Raw genomic sequence first — 16,904 nt, forward strand, 5'->3', positions numbered from 1 at the left:
TTCTGGGAAATGCATTGAGCGTGTGCTGAATGTCTGCTGAAATTTGTAGAAAAAGCTAAAATAGAATTGTGAAGATTAAAGAAGCTGAATATAGCTGTAAGTTAAATGTAGCAAAAGATAGGCAAAGCTCAAAGAAGCAAAGTATTAGCTAAATGCAAAAAAAAGTATTACTAAATGTAACAATAAGCTTACTAAGGTAGCATAGGTAAATGTAGCAAAATGCTAGCTAAAGTTGCCAAAGGGTTGTTAATGACTAAATGTAACAAAAGGCTAACAAAAAGCTAGAAGTAGAAAAAGGCTAGCTGAAAGTTAACAATGTTAATAAGGTCAATAAATGCACCAAAAGACTAGCTTTAAACAAAAAGTAACCAAGGTTTGCTCAAAACTAAAAGTAGCAACAACAGCAGGTTCAGAAGAGCTTTTTTTTCTAAAGAATTTAAAAAGACCTTCATACAATTTTATGGGGAAACTTAAAAAAAAAAAAAAAAAAATCATTAAGTTAAATGTTTTGGCAAGTATAAAAGTTATGAAAAACAAAAGTCATCATACCCATCCCCTGACTGAGCTAAACTTTTGATATATGAATGGTTAAAATGGCAGAGTATGTAGAAGGGGAAAACAAATAGAAAAATAAAAATCAGGCAAACAGTGAAAACTGTGAATTAGCATTTATACAGTAAAAATGATTACAATAAGCACCTTCTACTCTTGAGCCTGAGGTGATGTGAGGATATTAAGAACAGTTATTTATCATTCTGTCTTTTATGATGTGAGGATTTGTGTTTTCTAGTGTGTGTCTCCCTCTTGTGGTCTGCCCTCTTGTCTGTGGTCTGTCCTGAGACAGTCTGTCCTGACAACCCACAAAGCCAGAGAAACACTGAGGAGAGTGTTTCTCCCACTTGTAATCAGCTTCTTCCTCCACCGCCTGTTCTCCTTCCCCAGGTGTTTGTCATTGTCTATTTGTTATATAAGTCTGCATCTCTGTGTTCCTCACTGGTCATTGTCCTGTATGGAGTTTTATTTCTGCCTCCTTCCATGTCTCTCCCATGCTCATGTAAATTGTTGCTGCCACGTCAGCCCTTTTGTTTATTCTAATAACTAACCTTTGACTTTAATCCCGAGTTCTCAGAGTCCAGCCTGCACATGGGTTCAACCAAACAGCAAAGACTTGACAATACCAAAATATGTTCATATAAAATATGTTTGTTTTTTGTATTCTGTTCATACATAATTGTGCATATGTGGGAGTTAGTGGCGGAATGGCAATCGAGAGCACCGGGTCACTTCTCGGTGACCTGGCCCGCTCAGTGGTTGCTCAGGGACTGGACTAAAGGCTCAGTTCGGGTCATGCTTGATTATTTAAAATAAACAAGCTGCTCTTGCCCGGGCTCACTCAGGTCTCACTGAAGCTCCCTCGCCCTTACACTCACTTTCTGAGGCTGTGTCGGTCACAGAGCAGAGACACACAGGTTGTGCGCCCGCCACCGTGGACTCGCGCTTGCGAGGGTTATATGTTCGTGTGCGTTGCGCACATCTCTGGGTCACATAGCTTGTAGAATGGAGCGAGAGAGACAGCCAAAGAAGAGGAAAGGTGGAGCAGAGAGAGAGAGTATATAAAAGAGAAAAGCACTCACCACTGATGCGGCAAAGTGCAGGGAATTACTGTTTGTTCATAAGGGAGAAGGCAAGTTAGAAACATTCTAATTCATGCTCAATAATCCAGGTAGAAAAATCCAACAAAGTTAATTCAGGTCTTCTGGACAGTTTCTACTTCCAGAAACCGTCCAGAGAGGACCTGACTTAACTTTGTTGGACAAAACAGAAACAAATGGGGTGACAAGTGAAAACTCTGGCATAGCCTGTCAGCCTGTGCAAACTGGAGTGGACAAGTTAGTTCCACTTTTTTCATTCAACCTTTATTTATACAAGTTAGTTCCCATTGAGCCTCAAGGACTCATTTACAAGAGAGACTTGTTTCAGACAGACAAAAGTAGATAAGGAAAGGGTGGGGGAGAAAAATCAACAAACATTCACTCTCTCACTCACACCTAGGGACAATTTAGAGTTACCAATCAGCCTAACATGCATGTTTTTGGTCTGTGGGAGGAAACCGGAGCACCCAGAGAAAACCCACGCATGCACGGAGAGAACATGCAAACTCCACCCAGAAAGGCCTCTGGACTGGGGTTTGAACCAAGGACCTGCTTGCTGAGAGGCAGCAGCTCTACCAGTTGCGCCACCGTGCTGCCCCTTGTATTATATTATTTTATTTAATCTTTATTTTACCAGGTAATGTCCTGTTGAGATTAAGAACATGTTTGTTGTTATATGAACATAGCTAATACATATAACTAGTCCATCCATCCATCCATCCATCCATCCATCCATCTTTACCCGCTTCTTCCTTTTTGGGTTGCAGGTGTCACCGCGACCCCCATGTGCAGCAATCACTGTGCGAGAGGCAGGGTACACCCTGGACAGGTTGCAAGTCCATCACAGGGCCACGTAGAGACAAACGAGACAAACAACCATTCACGTTTTTGGTCTGTGGGAAGAAACCGGAGTACCCGGAGAAAACCCACGCATGCACCGAGAGAACATGCAAACTCCACCCAGAGGGGCTCCCCAGACCGGGGTTTGAGCCGGCAACCTTTTTGCTGAGAGGCAGCAGCTCTACCAGTTGTGCCACCGTGCTGCCCCTGTTAGTAACAGGATTTTTTTTAGTTTTATTTAATTTTATTCCTGTCTTTTTTGCCTTAATTTTGGCTGATAAGGCAAACATGCCTCACTAAATGCCTCAGGTAACGCTGTGAGCTTCACTACCTCCACCATTACAGCTATCTTTGTTTGTTTGCCTGAGGTTAGCTAGACAAACAAACCTTCAACCTGTCTGCATACAGATCCACTACAGTACCTGATTAATGCTTTACTTTACATTATTGTCATTGCCATAATAAAAACAGTTATGGATAGCAACAAAATTTTTGAAGGAGAATCATACGCATAAAGGACTTTGCAAGGTTCTGGTGATCAGTGTAAACACATATAATAATACATCTAAGGGCAGGATATAGAAGAGGGGAAAAACTGTAAACAGCCACATGTTGAAGGGTAGTAGTTGGTTGCTGCAGCAATGCAATAGCCATTTCACAGTTATTGTCATGATGAGATTTGAGATGTAAGGATAACGGGCGGGGTCACAGACAGATGTTATTCATTTAACAGTTTCACAGTTTGTGGGCACAGACTGTGAGCCATTCTTTCGGTCCTGGCACATATAGACCAGTACTTTCTGCCTGAGGGTAACAGATGGAAAAGGATGGTACCTGTCCCGCAGGATGTTGCTGACTCGTCTCAGACTGCGGGTTGTATAGATAGTTCTGATCTCCGGGAGGGTAATCCCGATGATCTTCCCAGCTGCTATAAGCACCTGCTGGAGATCCTGCTGGTCCACCTCAGTGCAGCTGGAGAACCACACTAGGAATTCATAGGTTAATACACTTCCAATAGCACAGTTATAGAAATTGATTATAAGCTGCTTACCTCACTGCCTTCATCGCCACCATCATACATACCTGGAATCCTCTGCCCTTCTCTCTACTCCAATGGACCATATTACCTAAAACCCAAACATCTCCCTCCTTTACAGATCCTCCCAGTGTCTCCTGCAAATACTTCACTGTAAATAAGCATTACTTACCTTTATATCTGAGTTGAGTCTGTGCTCAGATCCTCTGCTCTGGGTGTTTACTACTGCAGTTATCACAGTGAGATGGTTTTTCATGTAAACGAGGCCTTCGTAAAATTCTGGCATGAAAGGTGGCGGGTGATATGTATTCCTTAAAAGAACGATTGACTTTGATTTAAACTTGTTTAAACTTGTTTTTTGTTTAAATATGTTTAAATATGTGTTTAGGTAACCAAAATGTGCTGAAATCTCAAACTTTGGATTCTTATCAGTCTCCTGTACAGATGAAAACACTGGTGTGTTTGAGCTCTACAAACAGAACCTTTCCTACTCAGGTCCAGAGATCAGACACAAGGATAATACCAGAGGTCCCTGTCCTGTTTTGATCAGGGTCTCTGTCTGAATCCTCCAGAAAAGATGGTCTCCGGTCTATTCCTGCTGACGATGCTGGTCTGCGGTCTGGTTGGTGCCCAGCCGGAGGGGCTGGAACCCCGGGTGGAGAAACTGGAGAAGGCGAATGATGAGTTGGGTGAGTCTGTCGAGTGATTGTCAGAGCTTCTGTCAGATTATTGTTCATTAAACTTGCCCTCTGACCTCCTGCAGTGAAGTCTCAAGTGGCGTTCTCTGCTGCACTCGTGGAAAGTGACGCCTGGACCGTTCTGGGTCCGTTTGAACAAGATCACACTCTAAAATTTGAGAGGGTGGTGACAAACATCGGCAATGGATACGACCGCCAAACAGGTACGACTCACCTGGTCAGGCAGAAGGTCATTAGATTAAAAAACAACATAAATGGACCTTCCTTGGGGCTGCAGTAGCTTGGTGGTCAGTACAGCAGTCTTGCAATCCTGAGGTTACGGGTTCGAGCCCAGGTTGTGTCAGGATGGGCATCCAGCGTAAAACAATTGCCAAATCTTTCAAGCAAATTCGCTCGCTGTGGCAACCCCTGAAGAACAGAGCAGCCGAAAGAAACTTACTAGAAATGGACCTTCCACCTGAACCTGCTAAAAAATACAAACTTCAGCTTTAATGGCTGAGGTGACATTCCATGTTTTGTTCACCTGTTTGTTTCTTTCTCAAACAATTTGTCTAAAAATGGATAAATGACGGGGCAGCACGGTGGCGCAACTGATAGAGCTGCTGCCTCTCAGCGAGCAGGTCCCTGGCCCAAACCCCGGGCCAGGGGCCTTCTGGGTGGAGTTTGCATGTTCTCTCCGTGCATGCGTGGGTTTTCTCCGGGTACTCCGGTTTCCTCCCACAGACCAAAAACATGCATGTTAGGCTGATTGGTAACTCTAAATTGTCCCTAGGTGTGAGTGAGAGAGTGAATGGTTGTTTGTCTCGTTTGTTTCTATGTGGCCCTGTGATGGACTTGCGACCTGTACAGGGTGTACCCCGCCCCTCGCACAGTGATTGCTGGACATGGGCACCAGCAACCCCTGTGACCCAAAATGGAACAAGCGGGTAAAGATAATGGATGGATGGATGGATGGATGGATGGATGGATGGATGGATGGATAAATGACTCCTGATCTCCTGAAATTCTTTAGGTCAGGGTTGAGAAGACATTTATCTTTGATGGAAATACTTTGGGTCACAACAAATACCTTCAGTCCTTCTGTTTCCCTTCAGGTATCTTCACAGCTCCGGTTAAAGGGCTCTACTATGTCCACATGACCGGAATGGCCGGCAGCTCAGGGGAGATGAACGTTGGACTGAAGAAGAACGGTGTAAATATGTTCGCCATCCACCATAAAGCAGGAATCCAGGCCAGCGCCTCCAACAGCATGACTCTGGCCCTGGAGCAGGGGGACAGACTCTTCGCCCAACTCTGGGCAGGTCTTACCATCGCAGATCAGAGTCACCTCAGCACCTTCACCGCCTTCCTGGTCTTCCCCATGTAGAGATTCACCAGACTCTATGAGGAGAGTCCTCCTGAATCCTGAGACAGACCTGGGTCTGTTCAGAACTCAACAGAAACTCCAAACCAAGTTTTAGATCAAATTGCATTTTAGACGCTGCCAAGTGAAGATCTAAAGAGCAGCTTTAGAGCTGAAACTACATGTCTGTTAAAAAATAAAATCCTTCACCTGCTTCTTGTTGACAAAACATTTGTGAAATATTATCAAAAAAGATGTTTCATAAAAAATGTTTGGGTGAAGACCGTCATTTATGAGCTGTATCAGATGGGGCCCCTGTAGCTTGGCAGTCATTGACACAGAAAGGCTGGAATCCTGGAGGCATTAAAGTTTCCAGAACATTATAGTAGTCATCGCCTCCCTCCCCCAAGTAAAAAATATTGAAAATAATGAAAATTGTCCCTCTCCCCCCAGTAAAATAAAAAAAATACCTTTGAAGTAACATAAAAAGCAAAGTATAATGCGCACACAAACACATTGATATATTTATGCCTCTGAAGTATAATGCATAAAATTATCTCTTTTGGGATGTTTGTAAAGTTGTTTTTTTAAGTAACACGTTAGGGAATCTTATGAATCTTATTTTTATCAGTTACATTACGTTTTAGTAACAGCTGGTTGGTACACAACTATTGGAAGATTGGAGTGCAAACACAAAAATGTCAGGAGCAGAGGTCAAACAGGTAAATATTAATTCCACCTAAAGAAACTGGAAGACAAACCAGTGATGGACTGGCCATCAGGAACGCCGGGACATTTCCCGGTGGCCTGGCCCACTCAGTGGTCACCGAGGGGTTGGACTAAAGGCTCCGTTTGGGTTGCACTTTATTTTTAAATAAACAAGCCGCTCTTGCTGGGGTTCACTCAGGTCTCACCTGCAGCAGTGATGGGTAAAGACAGACACCTCCCGCCGCTCCTCCTTTCTTTTTCTGAGGAGGCTGTGTCTGCCACTGCAGAGCAGAGACACACTGGTTGTGCGCCAGCAGTAAATTAATGTTTGTTCGTAAGGGAGCAGGTGAGACAGAAACACTGGTAAAAAGTAACAAGCAGTGAGTGGGGGCTTCAGGTTATACGGCTGTAAAAGCCTCACTGCTTGTTGAATTGAGAAAGCTCCTCGGATGAGGAGCGAAACGTCTTCTGTTACAAATAAAGTCCAGTTGTTTTTGTATTGAACATTTTTGGATTTATCATTTCCTGGATGACTGAGAATCTTCACCAACATAGTCAATACATATAAATAATCAATTAGTGAAAATGAACAGATGGGAATTTATGACATGTAATTCAGACACGTGCCACCCTGAGCGTTTAGAGGGTGGATACAGTTTATTCCATTTCAAAAACTAAACAAAGTTTTGGAAAATGTAAAAGATGATAAAAACCAGTGGCTGAACTCATGAGCAGCTGAATATGACAGTTATAAACAGGAAGTACCACATGTTTATTTGTACAAAGCAACTAAATCCTTCATTTTTTGTCATAATTACATTGTATGCTTAATGGTTGAATTTAAGGTTAATGCTTAAAGTTAGTTATGCTTCGTTTTGAGTGTTTTATATGTAGATATATGTTGTAACTTCTGGTTGCATTAGTTTAGTTTTTGTTAAATCTAAACAGATTTTGCACAAAGTGTTAAATAGTTTTTGTGTAATGTAAAATTTACACTCTTACATAATGAACTTCACTGTGTGGTCTTGCTGTGTCACTCGGTGGCATGAAAACATCCATGACAGTAACTAATTTAAATTATTATTAGCTTAGAATTTATTTTATTTTATTTTTGCTTGTCTTTTTTGCCTTAATGTTGGCTGATAAGGCAAAAATGCCTCACTAAGAACTTTGAGCTTCACTACCTCCACCATTACAGCTATCTTTGTTCTTTTGTCCGAGGTTAGCTCACCCTGTGTTACATTTCCTCGTGGGCGAAGCGATCTTATAGTTTACGTAAAATATTTGATAATGTTCTTATAGAAACAATTCCTGAATGTTGTTCATACTGTGTTAATGCTACAAGTTTGCCTCTTGACCCTACAACTGGGTAATGTTACGATAGACCGAGCCCACTACTGGAGTTTTAATTAGATATTTTAAGCTACTAATAAACACGATGGATGATGATCATATTGCTTTATGCAAGACCATTGGTAAGAAGGAGTGACTATTATTATTATTTCATACTGACTAGTGATTTTTTTCTCCTAAAACTTAACTTAGGCTACACTATGTTTCTTAGACTGTGACTAGAATGAGTGAGAGAAGTGGAGCGTGCTCTATTCACACAAGGAGAGCTGTTGGTCAGGCTGCTTGTTGTTGTGCCATTAACTCACAAAATAATTATTGAATCAAGTGTTAGTTCTAGGTAAAACTAGACGTTTAACAACCCGTTAAAATACACCAGAATGCAGGAAATGGCATCTACTTTATTCAAAATTTTCTGGGGGAGGACTAATCAAAGCTCCTGCTTTAAAATATAGAATCAATGAATTTACCTAAATATGAGGTAAAGCTGCAGTTTGTTTCTGTGAATCTCTGTAAATCAATATATTATCAGCAGATAGTTGAAGTCTTGGTTTTCACCCATCATTACATTTGCAACATGCCTCAAATACAACAATATATGATATAATAATAATAATATAACAGATATGTTACTGCAGAATAAGACTGTGCAGACTGAGACGTTGCTGTATGAATGTGGATTATTGTTGCTTAATTGGCCAACAGGACTAAAAACATGCAATAGGCACACGCATATGACTACAATTTGTAAAATCATTCATTCGTTCTGTGTGGTATGGATTGCTGGTAATCATGAGAGTGATAAACACTGTGGGTGTGCAGTCAAAAACCAATAAGACATCCAAGTCCAATCCAACGCTTTTATTGCTTTGAACATAGGTTTAGGATGAACAGACATATAAAATGTTGGTTTTAACAGTAGTTGCGTGACAAGCTTCTTTTTTGTTGTTGTCTAAAAAGATAAAAAGTACATAAATATTAGGATTGGTCAATGCATCAACAGCTGAAGCACCAAATTTACAATTTCCTGAAGTAGCATACAGTTAAGTGACCTCTGTTATTAAAGTATTTTAGTGTGTTATGAGTACTGCAGGTCAGTTTTTGCAGGAAATCTTCATAAAATATGATCATTATACCTAAACAGAGGTCTGGAACAGAAGTAGGAGCAAGCATGTGTATTAGATGTGAAAAATACTTGATCTTGAAAATTCATCCATTTACTGTTAGCAGTTTATCAGATTTCACAAATGACCAGCAGGTGGCAGCAAATTCTCTTTTCAATGCAGCACTGTTCTGAAAGAAAACCTGCAACAGGAACAGGAGAGTAATTTAAAATGTCACTTAATGTTGAATAGTCTATCTAAGGTTGTGTGACTGAATTTTCACATGAAAGCTTTGCATCAATCAAGATCTGATAGTAATAAAATCAGACAGAAATTTTGTTTCTCATGTGGTAACTCAGTTGCAAGACATTTGCAACAAAATCATCTCCCTTTGGTCTTGTTTTGCTCCATTTCTGGATTTCATGGAGCTTCTGCCTACCCTTGTTCCCCAGATCCTAATCTGTTTCTCTCTGTCACAACTCTGTTAGATCCCTCAGCGAACAGGAAGCATAAAACTGTGAACTGAAGAGAAGAGCAGGAGCCAAAACGTTACAAGATGATCACTGCTCCAAACCTTTAACTTTACAAGTGGCTGCAACTCATTCACTTTTATTTGTTTGATACGGCGAGGTTCCTGTTCAGTCTAACCTCAGCATCAGGTCATGGGAACAGTTGGAGGAAATGCATGCTTACTGCACAACTTGGTAAACAACAATAAACACTTTATGCACATTTTTGTCTCACAGAGATGAGAATTTGAGTAAATATTTGTCCTGAGCTCCACCAACATGCCAAAGCAACTACCGTAATAACCCAATTTATTCTGAAAGGGTGAACAACATCAGTTTAGTCTGCAGAGAGTAAAAACACACACAAGTGAGAAGACATTTTATTTCTTCAGCCTGCAGGAGCACAACTGGATGAGCGTAAGAATGAGAAAACTCCAAGAATCTGAGAGCTTTTCCAGAAGGTTAGATGGCATCGGTTCGTTTTATTGGCTACACATGATGTGGTGATGATGCTCACCAGCAGGGCCCGCCTACTTTTTATAGTTTTTTAAATTTTTTTAATAGTCTGTGCAGAACTAGAATCTTTGGTCTGTCGGAGCATCTGTTTCTGCCCTGCTTCTTGGCAAGAATTGTCTGCACTTTTATTATTTATGTGTGTGTGTGTGTGCGTGCATGCATGTGTGCGTGCAAGTTTTGTGTTTGTATGACTTCATTTGAAGAAGTGACACCCCTGGGTACAAAAAAAAAAAACCCACTAGCCTTTGTCCTCCCACACATGCTCAGTTCCGTAAGCACATGAATATGTACACGTGCATGCCCGCACACTCAAATACAGTAGAAATGTTGATGCACAGCTTCATGGAAACGTGTTTTTTTTTTTTTTTTAATTCTACAGCTGTCCGTTAGAAATACACCTGTTTGGTTTAAATTCATTACAACCCGTTAAGCAACATAAACATCCATTCTTATGAGAATTCTCTTTTTTTTCCTTCACATTTTGAAAATGATGCTAGCCATCTTCAGGATGTGATCCAGTCCTCGTGCACACCAGAAATGCATGGAGAATAAATAACGTTGTGCTCGTTTTCATTCCAGCTTCAGCTCATCGTCTGTTTTGTTACTGTCCCCTCCTCAGGCAGCAGATAAGACGGACATCTCCTCCAGCTTCAGTGTCTTTTCAAGTGTGAGAACCTTCATGGTGTACGTCTGCACGTCTCCGGGTCAGAGTTCGTCTCGTGATGCTCGAGCTGCAGGAGGTGGCGAGTCTCCGGTGACGCTGTTCTGTGCCATGGGCCGGATGCGGCCTTGCTGGGCCGTCTTGCGGGCGTGCTGCCGGTCCCAGTCTGTGGCCACGGCGTCATCGTCCCAGATGGTGGAGGTCTCCGTGTCACTGATGTAGCCCGGCTCTCCGGTGTAGTGGGTGGGGTAGATGAGTAGTGGCTCCAAGGAGAAGGCCCTCAGGTCCCGGCGCTCAAAGTGAGACATGTACTGAGCGCTGAGGGGAGCAGAGGAAGAGAGAGAGGTGAGAGAAACATTTGGTGTAATTTAATGAAATTAGTATTTTTAATGAACAATTTTTCTTCTGTACGTTTTTCGACACGATTCTCGTCTCACACTTTTCAAGATATTTCAACAAGTCATATCAAAATGTTCAGCTCAGGACAATCCTGCTATGACTTTTGGTGTTGGTGCAATTTTAGCTTTTTCAAATATTTAGCCTTTTCTGCCATTTTTTCCTCATAGAAAATGAACTGAGCTCATTTTACATCCTTCATTTCTTTAGATTTGTTTACAACCTTTTACTGCTCCGTTCACATTTTGTTACAGTTCAGCTTCTTTGTGTAAATTTAAACTTTTTTTCAGCTACTTTCAACTAATTTCAGCTGTTTTTTCAGCTGTTTTGTGCTCCTTTCAGATTCTTTTTGCTAACTACAACAATTTTATACTTGTTCCAACTTATTTCTGCTAGTTTTTTATTTTTTATTTTAATCTGCTGGCTTAGAGAACTTTACTAAGTGGCTTTTCTATGTATGTGAATGTTCCTGTAAAGTGCTCTGAGACAACTTTGGTGTGATTTGGTGCTATATAAATAAACTGAATTAAAATAAAATTTCAACTTGTTATGCTCCTTTCAGCTGATTTCTGCAAGTTTAATCTTTTTTCGCTATTTCAGCTACTATTGAGTTGTTTTTATGCAAATTTTAGATTTTTCAACAAATTCCACATTTTTTGCACTCATTTCAACTTTTTTCAGTCTAATTCAGCAACATTGGGTTTCGTAAATGTGCTCTCTCCACTTCCTTCTGGTTATTTAAGCTTCTTTCTGCCTTTATAGTTACTTTTCAGCATTTATTTTTAGCTAATTTCAGCTATTTTCAGAAAAACGAGTTTTCATGGTAATTCCTGCTACTTTTAGCCTCATTAACTTATTAGTTTTGCTAATTTCAGCTTGTGCTTGTTTCAGCTTTTTCTGCTATTTCAGCTACTGTTTAGCTGTTTTTATGCTAATTTTAGCATTTTCAGTTAATTTCAAATTTTTGGAGCTCCTTTCAGCTCTTTCCACTTCCGTCTTGTAGTTTAACCTTATTTCTGCCTTTTCAGCTAATTTCAGCTGTTATTTTGGCTAATTTCAGCTTTTTTTAATCTGAATTCCTAATTGTTGTGCACATTTCTGCTTCTTTAAACCTAATTTAGAACATGTGTTCTTTCTGCTTTACTCTGCTAAAGTAGGCTTAATTTTCTATTTCAGCTACATTTTAGCCATTTTTTTTTTAGCTATTTTCAGCTGTTTTTCAGCAAGTTTTTCTGCAATAAGCATTCACACTGCATTTTCACAGGAAATGCAATTTCTCTAGTTTTATTTACTGTCTGTGCAATGCAAAACTCAAACTCATACTATTTAATGTGAAGTAAATATTTTGCTAACATTTAGTGTACAAAGCAGAAATGTGGCTTTTTTTCTGTAAAACAATGTTTAACTCTTTAAAATATATTTTTAAAGCTGTAACCAACCACATTTCTGTTGTTTTTCTTGTGTTTGTATTAAAAAAGCAACACACATATAGATTCATAAAACCAGACATGGACATTTCTTCAACGTGAATAACTTTACTGAACAATATAGTCAGATAATGTTGAGTGGATGGTCTTTAAACCCTCGTTCACATCCTGTCACACCCGCCCATACACATTAATGTTGATGCAAATCTGTGCTCATGATCTGAGGGAACAAATTACTGCGTTTCGTTTTTATTTCTACACTGCCACATGAAACACTCTAAAGATAAAGCTACCTCATAAAAAAAAAAAAATCTCTAATTTATAATTGTGTTTTGATTCTAGGTTTAATTTATTTCTATTCAACAAATATTTTTTTTACAAGTTTTAGACCAGAACTAGAATTCATTAACTGAATAATTATTCCCAAAATTAATCAAGGTTGCAATAAAAGGTACAACCCAGTACTTACCTGCTAGTAACGTTACCTCTGTGCTACTTTTCAGGTAATTATGGTGCTTTTTTTTTTTTTTTTTACTACTACAGCTGTATTTGAGTGGTACTAACAAAGTACATGAGCTTTATATATTGTACAAGTAAAAAAAAAGGAAAGTAGCATTTCTTTAAAAAATCGTCCACAGCCACACATGCAAACGTTTTTAACAAAGATCTTGTGTAAGTGCTTTGAGTATATGTCAGGAAATACTCTCAGCTACTACCACACCAATTTTTGGCTGAATATTTGTAAAACTGGCTGACTTAGTGACTTTTTGGGCTTACTCAGGTAAGCTGGCTGTGGCAGCCTTCTTGAATGGGTTGACTCCAAAATGCAATCACTTGCAGATGTACACCTAATATTAGTTTCTGAGAGTTTTAATAAAAAAAAATAAAAATAAAAAGTTTAAGAGATATTTTGTTAACAGACAAGCAAACACACACAGCTAGGCAATTACATGATTTCATGGCAACAAACTAATTAGGAAAGAAACACCTCAATTAAAGTCCATCAGAACTGAACAAATGCCTTCAACATGCAGTGATAACACTTAGACAATCAGCAACATATCCATCATGTTCAGGTCAGTTTGACTCACTTTGACTTCATGTGAACAGTTATCAGTAAGTGGCACTAAGTTCTGGAGTCATGACCCGCCTGCAGCTGAGCCGAGGGAAGTGCTGGAGGCTGCTCAGGTAGTGACACGTCATCCACACAACACTACCCTGCACAGTAAACCCCTAAATCTTTATCAAAACTCTGAGGAACTTAGCTATAATAATATTACACCCCCCCCCCCCCCCCCGATACACACACACACTTTTACACAATGAATCCTTTTACAGTGAACTCCCTGTTTTCTTCTTTCTCTCGTTTCTGTACATTTATGAGCAGAAAAACAAAAAAAAACAGTACGTGGTAACACAATTGTCGAAATAATTCCCACACACTTTTATAGATTTTAGGATCATTACAGTGCTTTCCTGGCTATTCAACACACTTTCTCCATAAGTTGAACACACATCTAAAAGGTATTTATAAAGTATTACACGTGCACACGCACACACACACACACACACACACACACACACACACACACACACACACACACACACACACACATACATGTGGAGTGTTCACCCCACCCCAATGCTCTGAGCTCAATCAATGGGATTCCTGTCCCTCTTCACCAACCAGCAGGAAGAGCCATGCTGGTCCACATTCCTTAAAGAGAGAGAGGGGGAGAGGAAAAAGGAGAGGAGAAGGGGGTGACACGGGGATGGAGAAAGGGTACAAAAAAGTAACTTCTGTTGAGGAGTGAAGAAAAGGACAACTTCAAAGAGCCGAGTCAAGCATTGTGAAAGATATATGAGCCAGGAAAGGGATCAGAGCTCGGCAGGAATAGAGACCCCACGTACAAAAAAGGGGCGTTGTTTGTCCCGCGTGAGGCACCGTACCCAGCAAGCCCTCAGAACAATCTGAGCCCTGTTTGTGAGGGGACAAGAAGAGGAAGGCAGTGCTGAAGAGACAGGGAAACTGAAGAACATTAATACGAGCTGAACAGGATGGAGGCTGTGGTTTACCACAAACATGAACGTTACACGATGTCCCGCAGTCTAAAAAGTCACATAAGTGTGTTTGCGGACTAGTAATACTGCCAACAACAAGAAGCTGAAAAGACTTAAATGTTTGTTCCCAGTTATATCTTTGTTTATCTCACTGTTATATTAAAGAAAGCTGAAGTAAAGACTGACTTGGGGTGTTTGTTGAACATGACGGGAAGAAATTCGTCGACGGGGAGCATCTTGGCCAAAGGCTGAGCAGCCAGTAACTTTCTGGCTCCTTGCTGTGACAGCGCGTAGGCGAGGGTCCAGTAGGAATAGTCGGCCTCAACCAAGTTGTTTACACCCTCCACTGACTGCTCTGGCTGCTGCACCTGCATCCGTTTACGCCCCACGTAGCTGAAGAAAGAATAAGAAAGACATAGCATGGTTTTTGCACATAAAGCTCCAGATTACGAAGTCTAATCCAGCCATAGATTCAAGTAAAAAAAATGTAGAGTTCTTACATGAGGTCCCAGTCCAGCTGGGTTCTGTCTATGTCATCCATGATGGCCTGAAGCCTCCGTTTAAACCTGGGCTCAAACCTCACATCATCCTCTAAAACTAGAACCTTCTGGAGGCTGCGTTCCACCACCTGACCATCAGAGAACATGAACAAGTTAAAGATGAACACAGTGCCACATGTTCAGTTTGCTTCTTTTTTATTTGAGGTTATCACTCCTAACTAACCAAATATGAATGAAAGCTGTCTTTTTTTTCCAAATCATGTTTTAAATAAGATGTATGAACCACCTTAACATAACACTGATCCATGTCTATATATCAGAGTCAGAGTCAGAGTTTCTTTATTGTCATTCGCACCTCATGTGGTACATGTGGTGGAGCGAAATTATGTACACGGGGTCCCAGTTACATCCAACAATAAAATGTATAAGAAAAACAGTAATAACATCTAAGATATGAACTAAGAAAAACATCAACTAAATATACACTAAGCACTCATAACACAAAAACATTGAACATCAGCACAAACATGAACATGAGTCTGTGAGCAGATGTGCACGCATGAACACATCAACATTGAAACAGATCAGCAGCAACATGAAACAGATCAGCAGCAACATGAAACAGATCAGCAGCAACATGATATGGTTTTTCACAGTGATTATTCTAGTTAGAGATTCATGAGTCTAACAGCCTCAGGGTAGAAGCTGTTCCTCAGTCTAGTGGTTATATATATATATATATATATGCAGCACATTGTACTGTATATTTGGACAAACAAACATTAAACTGTTCAGTTATGTTTTGATCTAAATCAGGAGGAGAGGACTCTATAACCACACCAGGAATGTGGTGTAAAGACTTAAAGCTGAGTTTAGGCTTAAACGAGAGATACATTTTTTAAAACTCCATTTTGTTTTTCTATCAGTTAGTTATTTTGACTATCGGTATTTCTGCTTTGCAAAGGTTTTCACACAGGTCATTAATGGTAACAAACCACAGACTGTATCAGCATAAAAACACAAGTTTATTTTAAAAAAACAAGAGTGAGCAAAAATATTAGTGGAGCGAAGATTCATTTCCTGAGCCACTAACCACATAAATTATTTTTTGTTTGTGTTTGTGCACAAGCCTTTTTTTTTTTTTTTCATCCTCCCGTGGGTCAAAGTTGTGTCTCGTGAAAAAAACGTCCGGTCTAATAAATGAGAGAAATGTACACCTTCCACACCCACATCCACTCAAAATGGTGATAATTTGACCTCTTCAGTGCTCAAAATTGTTTGGATGTGTAAAAGTTTTTTTTGACTATTATATAAATATAAATAAATATTAAAAGTGAAAAATGATGTTGGAATATATCATCACCATATTAAATAAATGTTCCAACAGGGACCAAACCCACAGATTTCTGCATACGAGACCACTGGTTAAACATTGACCCATAACAGCCACATTAACACGTCACCACAGAAGTGGTTAAATAAGATCCTACCATGTTGATGAAAATGTCATAGTTTTTGTCTGTCCTCCTCAATATTTTATTTTGGTCCCCTCCGTTTGTTCCAAATGGATTTAAACAGAATATCTCCACTGTTGGACTCAGCAGGTTTCACTGCAGCTTGGTGCTCACGTCAGGTTTAGTTGTGGTCATATCAAAGTGCTATAATCAGCTGAATGTGTCCACTGGATGCCCCCAATAAATTTCTATTGGAGTTGGCTATCTGGATCACTGGTGACTAGGGGTTGAACGAGTATATAATTTTTAAACTCGACATTAACATAATAAAACCCGAGTAGAGCTCGAGTATTTGATGACGTCATAGATCTCAAGATACAAAAATAAATAAATAAATAAAACCGCAAAAAAAGGTAATTATTTACAAAAAAAAAAAAGATCAACAAAACATTGGGAGCGTATATTATGCTCCTACCATTTATCATACTACAAAAAAGTCACAGGAAAAACTAAACTATTAGTTATTATTATTGAACTGCAAACGTGAAGAAACACGCAGCACATCAAAAATGAAACTTAAACCGAAACTGGTTCTGGTTCGGTGTGTAGTATGTCATATATGGATATATATTCATACTTTTCACGAGTTCC

General features: G+C 39.9%; 2 protein-coding genes across 2 annotated transcripts in view; one reads left to right on the forward strand and one right to left on the reverse strand.

Moving 5' to 3' along the window:
• Positions 1-4,048: 4,048 nt before the first annotated feature.
• Positions 4,049-5,783, forward strand: LOC119407934 (complement C1q-like protein 4). Its single transcript, XM_037674766.1, has 3 exons — positions 4,049-4,217; positions 4,292-4,429; positions 5,321-5,783. The coding sequence occupies exons 1-3, from the start codon at positions 4,106-4,108 to the stop codon at positions 5,590-5,592; spliced, it is 522 nt and encodes a 173-aa protein (XP_037530694.1). The 5' UTR covers positions 4,049-4,105; the 3' UTR covers positions 5,593-5,783.
• A 4,444-nt stretch (positions 5,784-10,227) lies between these two features.
• Positions 10,228-16,904, reverse strand: part of colgalt2b (collagen beta(1-O)galactosyltransferase 2b) — a 44,143-nt gene continuing 37,466 nt past the window's right edge. Inside the window, exons 10-12 of the mRNA XM_037698169.1 lie at positions 14,800-14,927; positions 14,486-14,692; positions 10,228-10,733 (exon numbers count right to left, since the gene is read on the reverse strand). Of these exons, the coding sequence (XP_037554097.1) occupies positions 10,460-10,733; positions 14,486-14,692; positions 14,800-14,927 (609 nt within the window). The 3' untranslated portion in view covers positions 10,228-10,459. The remainder of the gene's footprint in view (positions 10,734-14,485; positions 14,693-14,799; positions 14,928-16,904) is intronic.

Source organism: Nematolebias whitei, chromosome 3, assembly GCF_014905685.2.
Source record: "Nematolebias whitei isolate Nwh7 chromosome 3, NemWhi1, whole genome shotgun sequence".
NCBI classification, from domain to species: domain Eukaryota; kingdom Metazoa; phylum Chordata; class Actinopteri; order Cyprinodontiformes; family Rivulidae; genus Nematolebias; species Nematolebias whitei.

What these genes read in the sequence shown, in the direction of transcription:
- LOC119407934 (XM_037674766.1), top strand. Translation starts at nt 4,106, where the DNA reads ATGGTCTCCGGTCTATTCCTGCTGACGATGCTGGTCTGCGGTCTGGTT. An exon ending in GAAGGCGAATGATGAGTTGG is followed by an intron (nt 4,218 to 4,291) that starts GTGAGTCTGTCG and finishes GACCTCCTGCAG; the next exon opens with TGAAGTCTCAAGTGGCGTTC. An exon ending in TGGATACGACCGCCAAACAG is followed by an intron (nt 4,430 to 5,320) that starts GTACGACTCACC and finishes GTTTCCCTTCAG; the next exon opens with GTATCTTCACAGCTCCGGTT.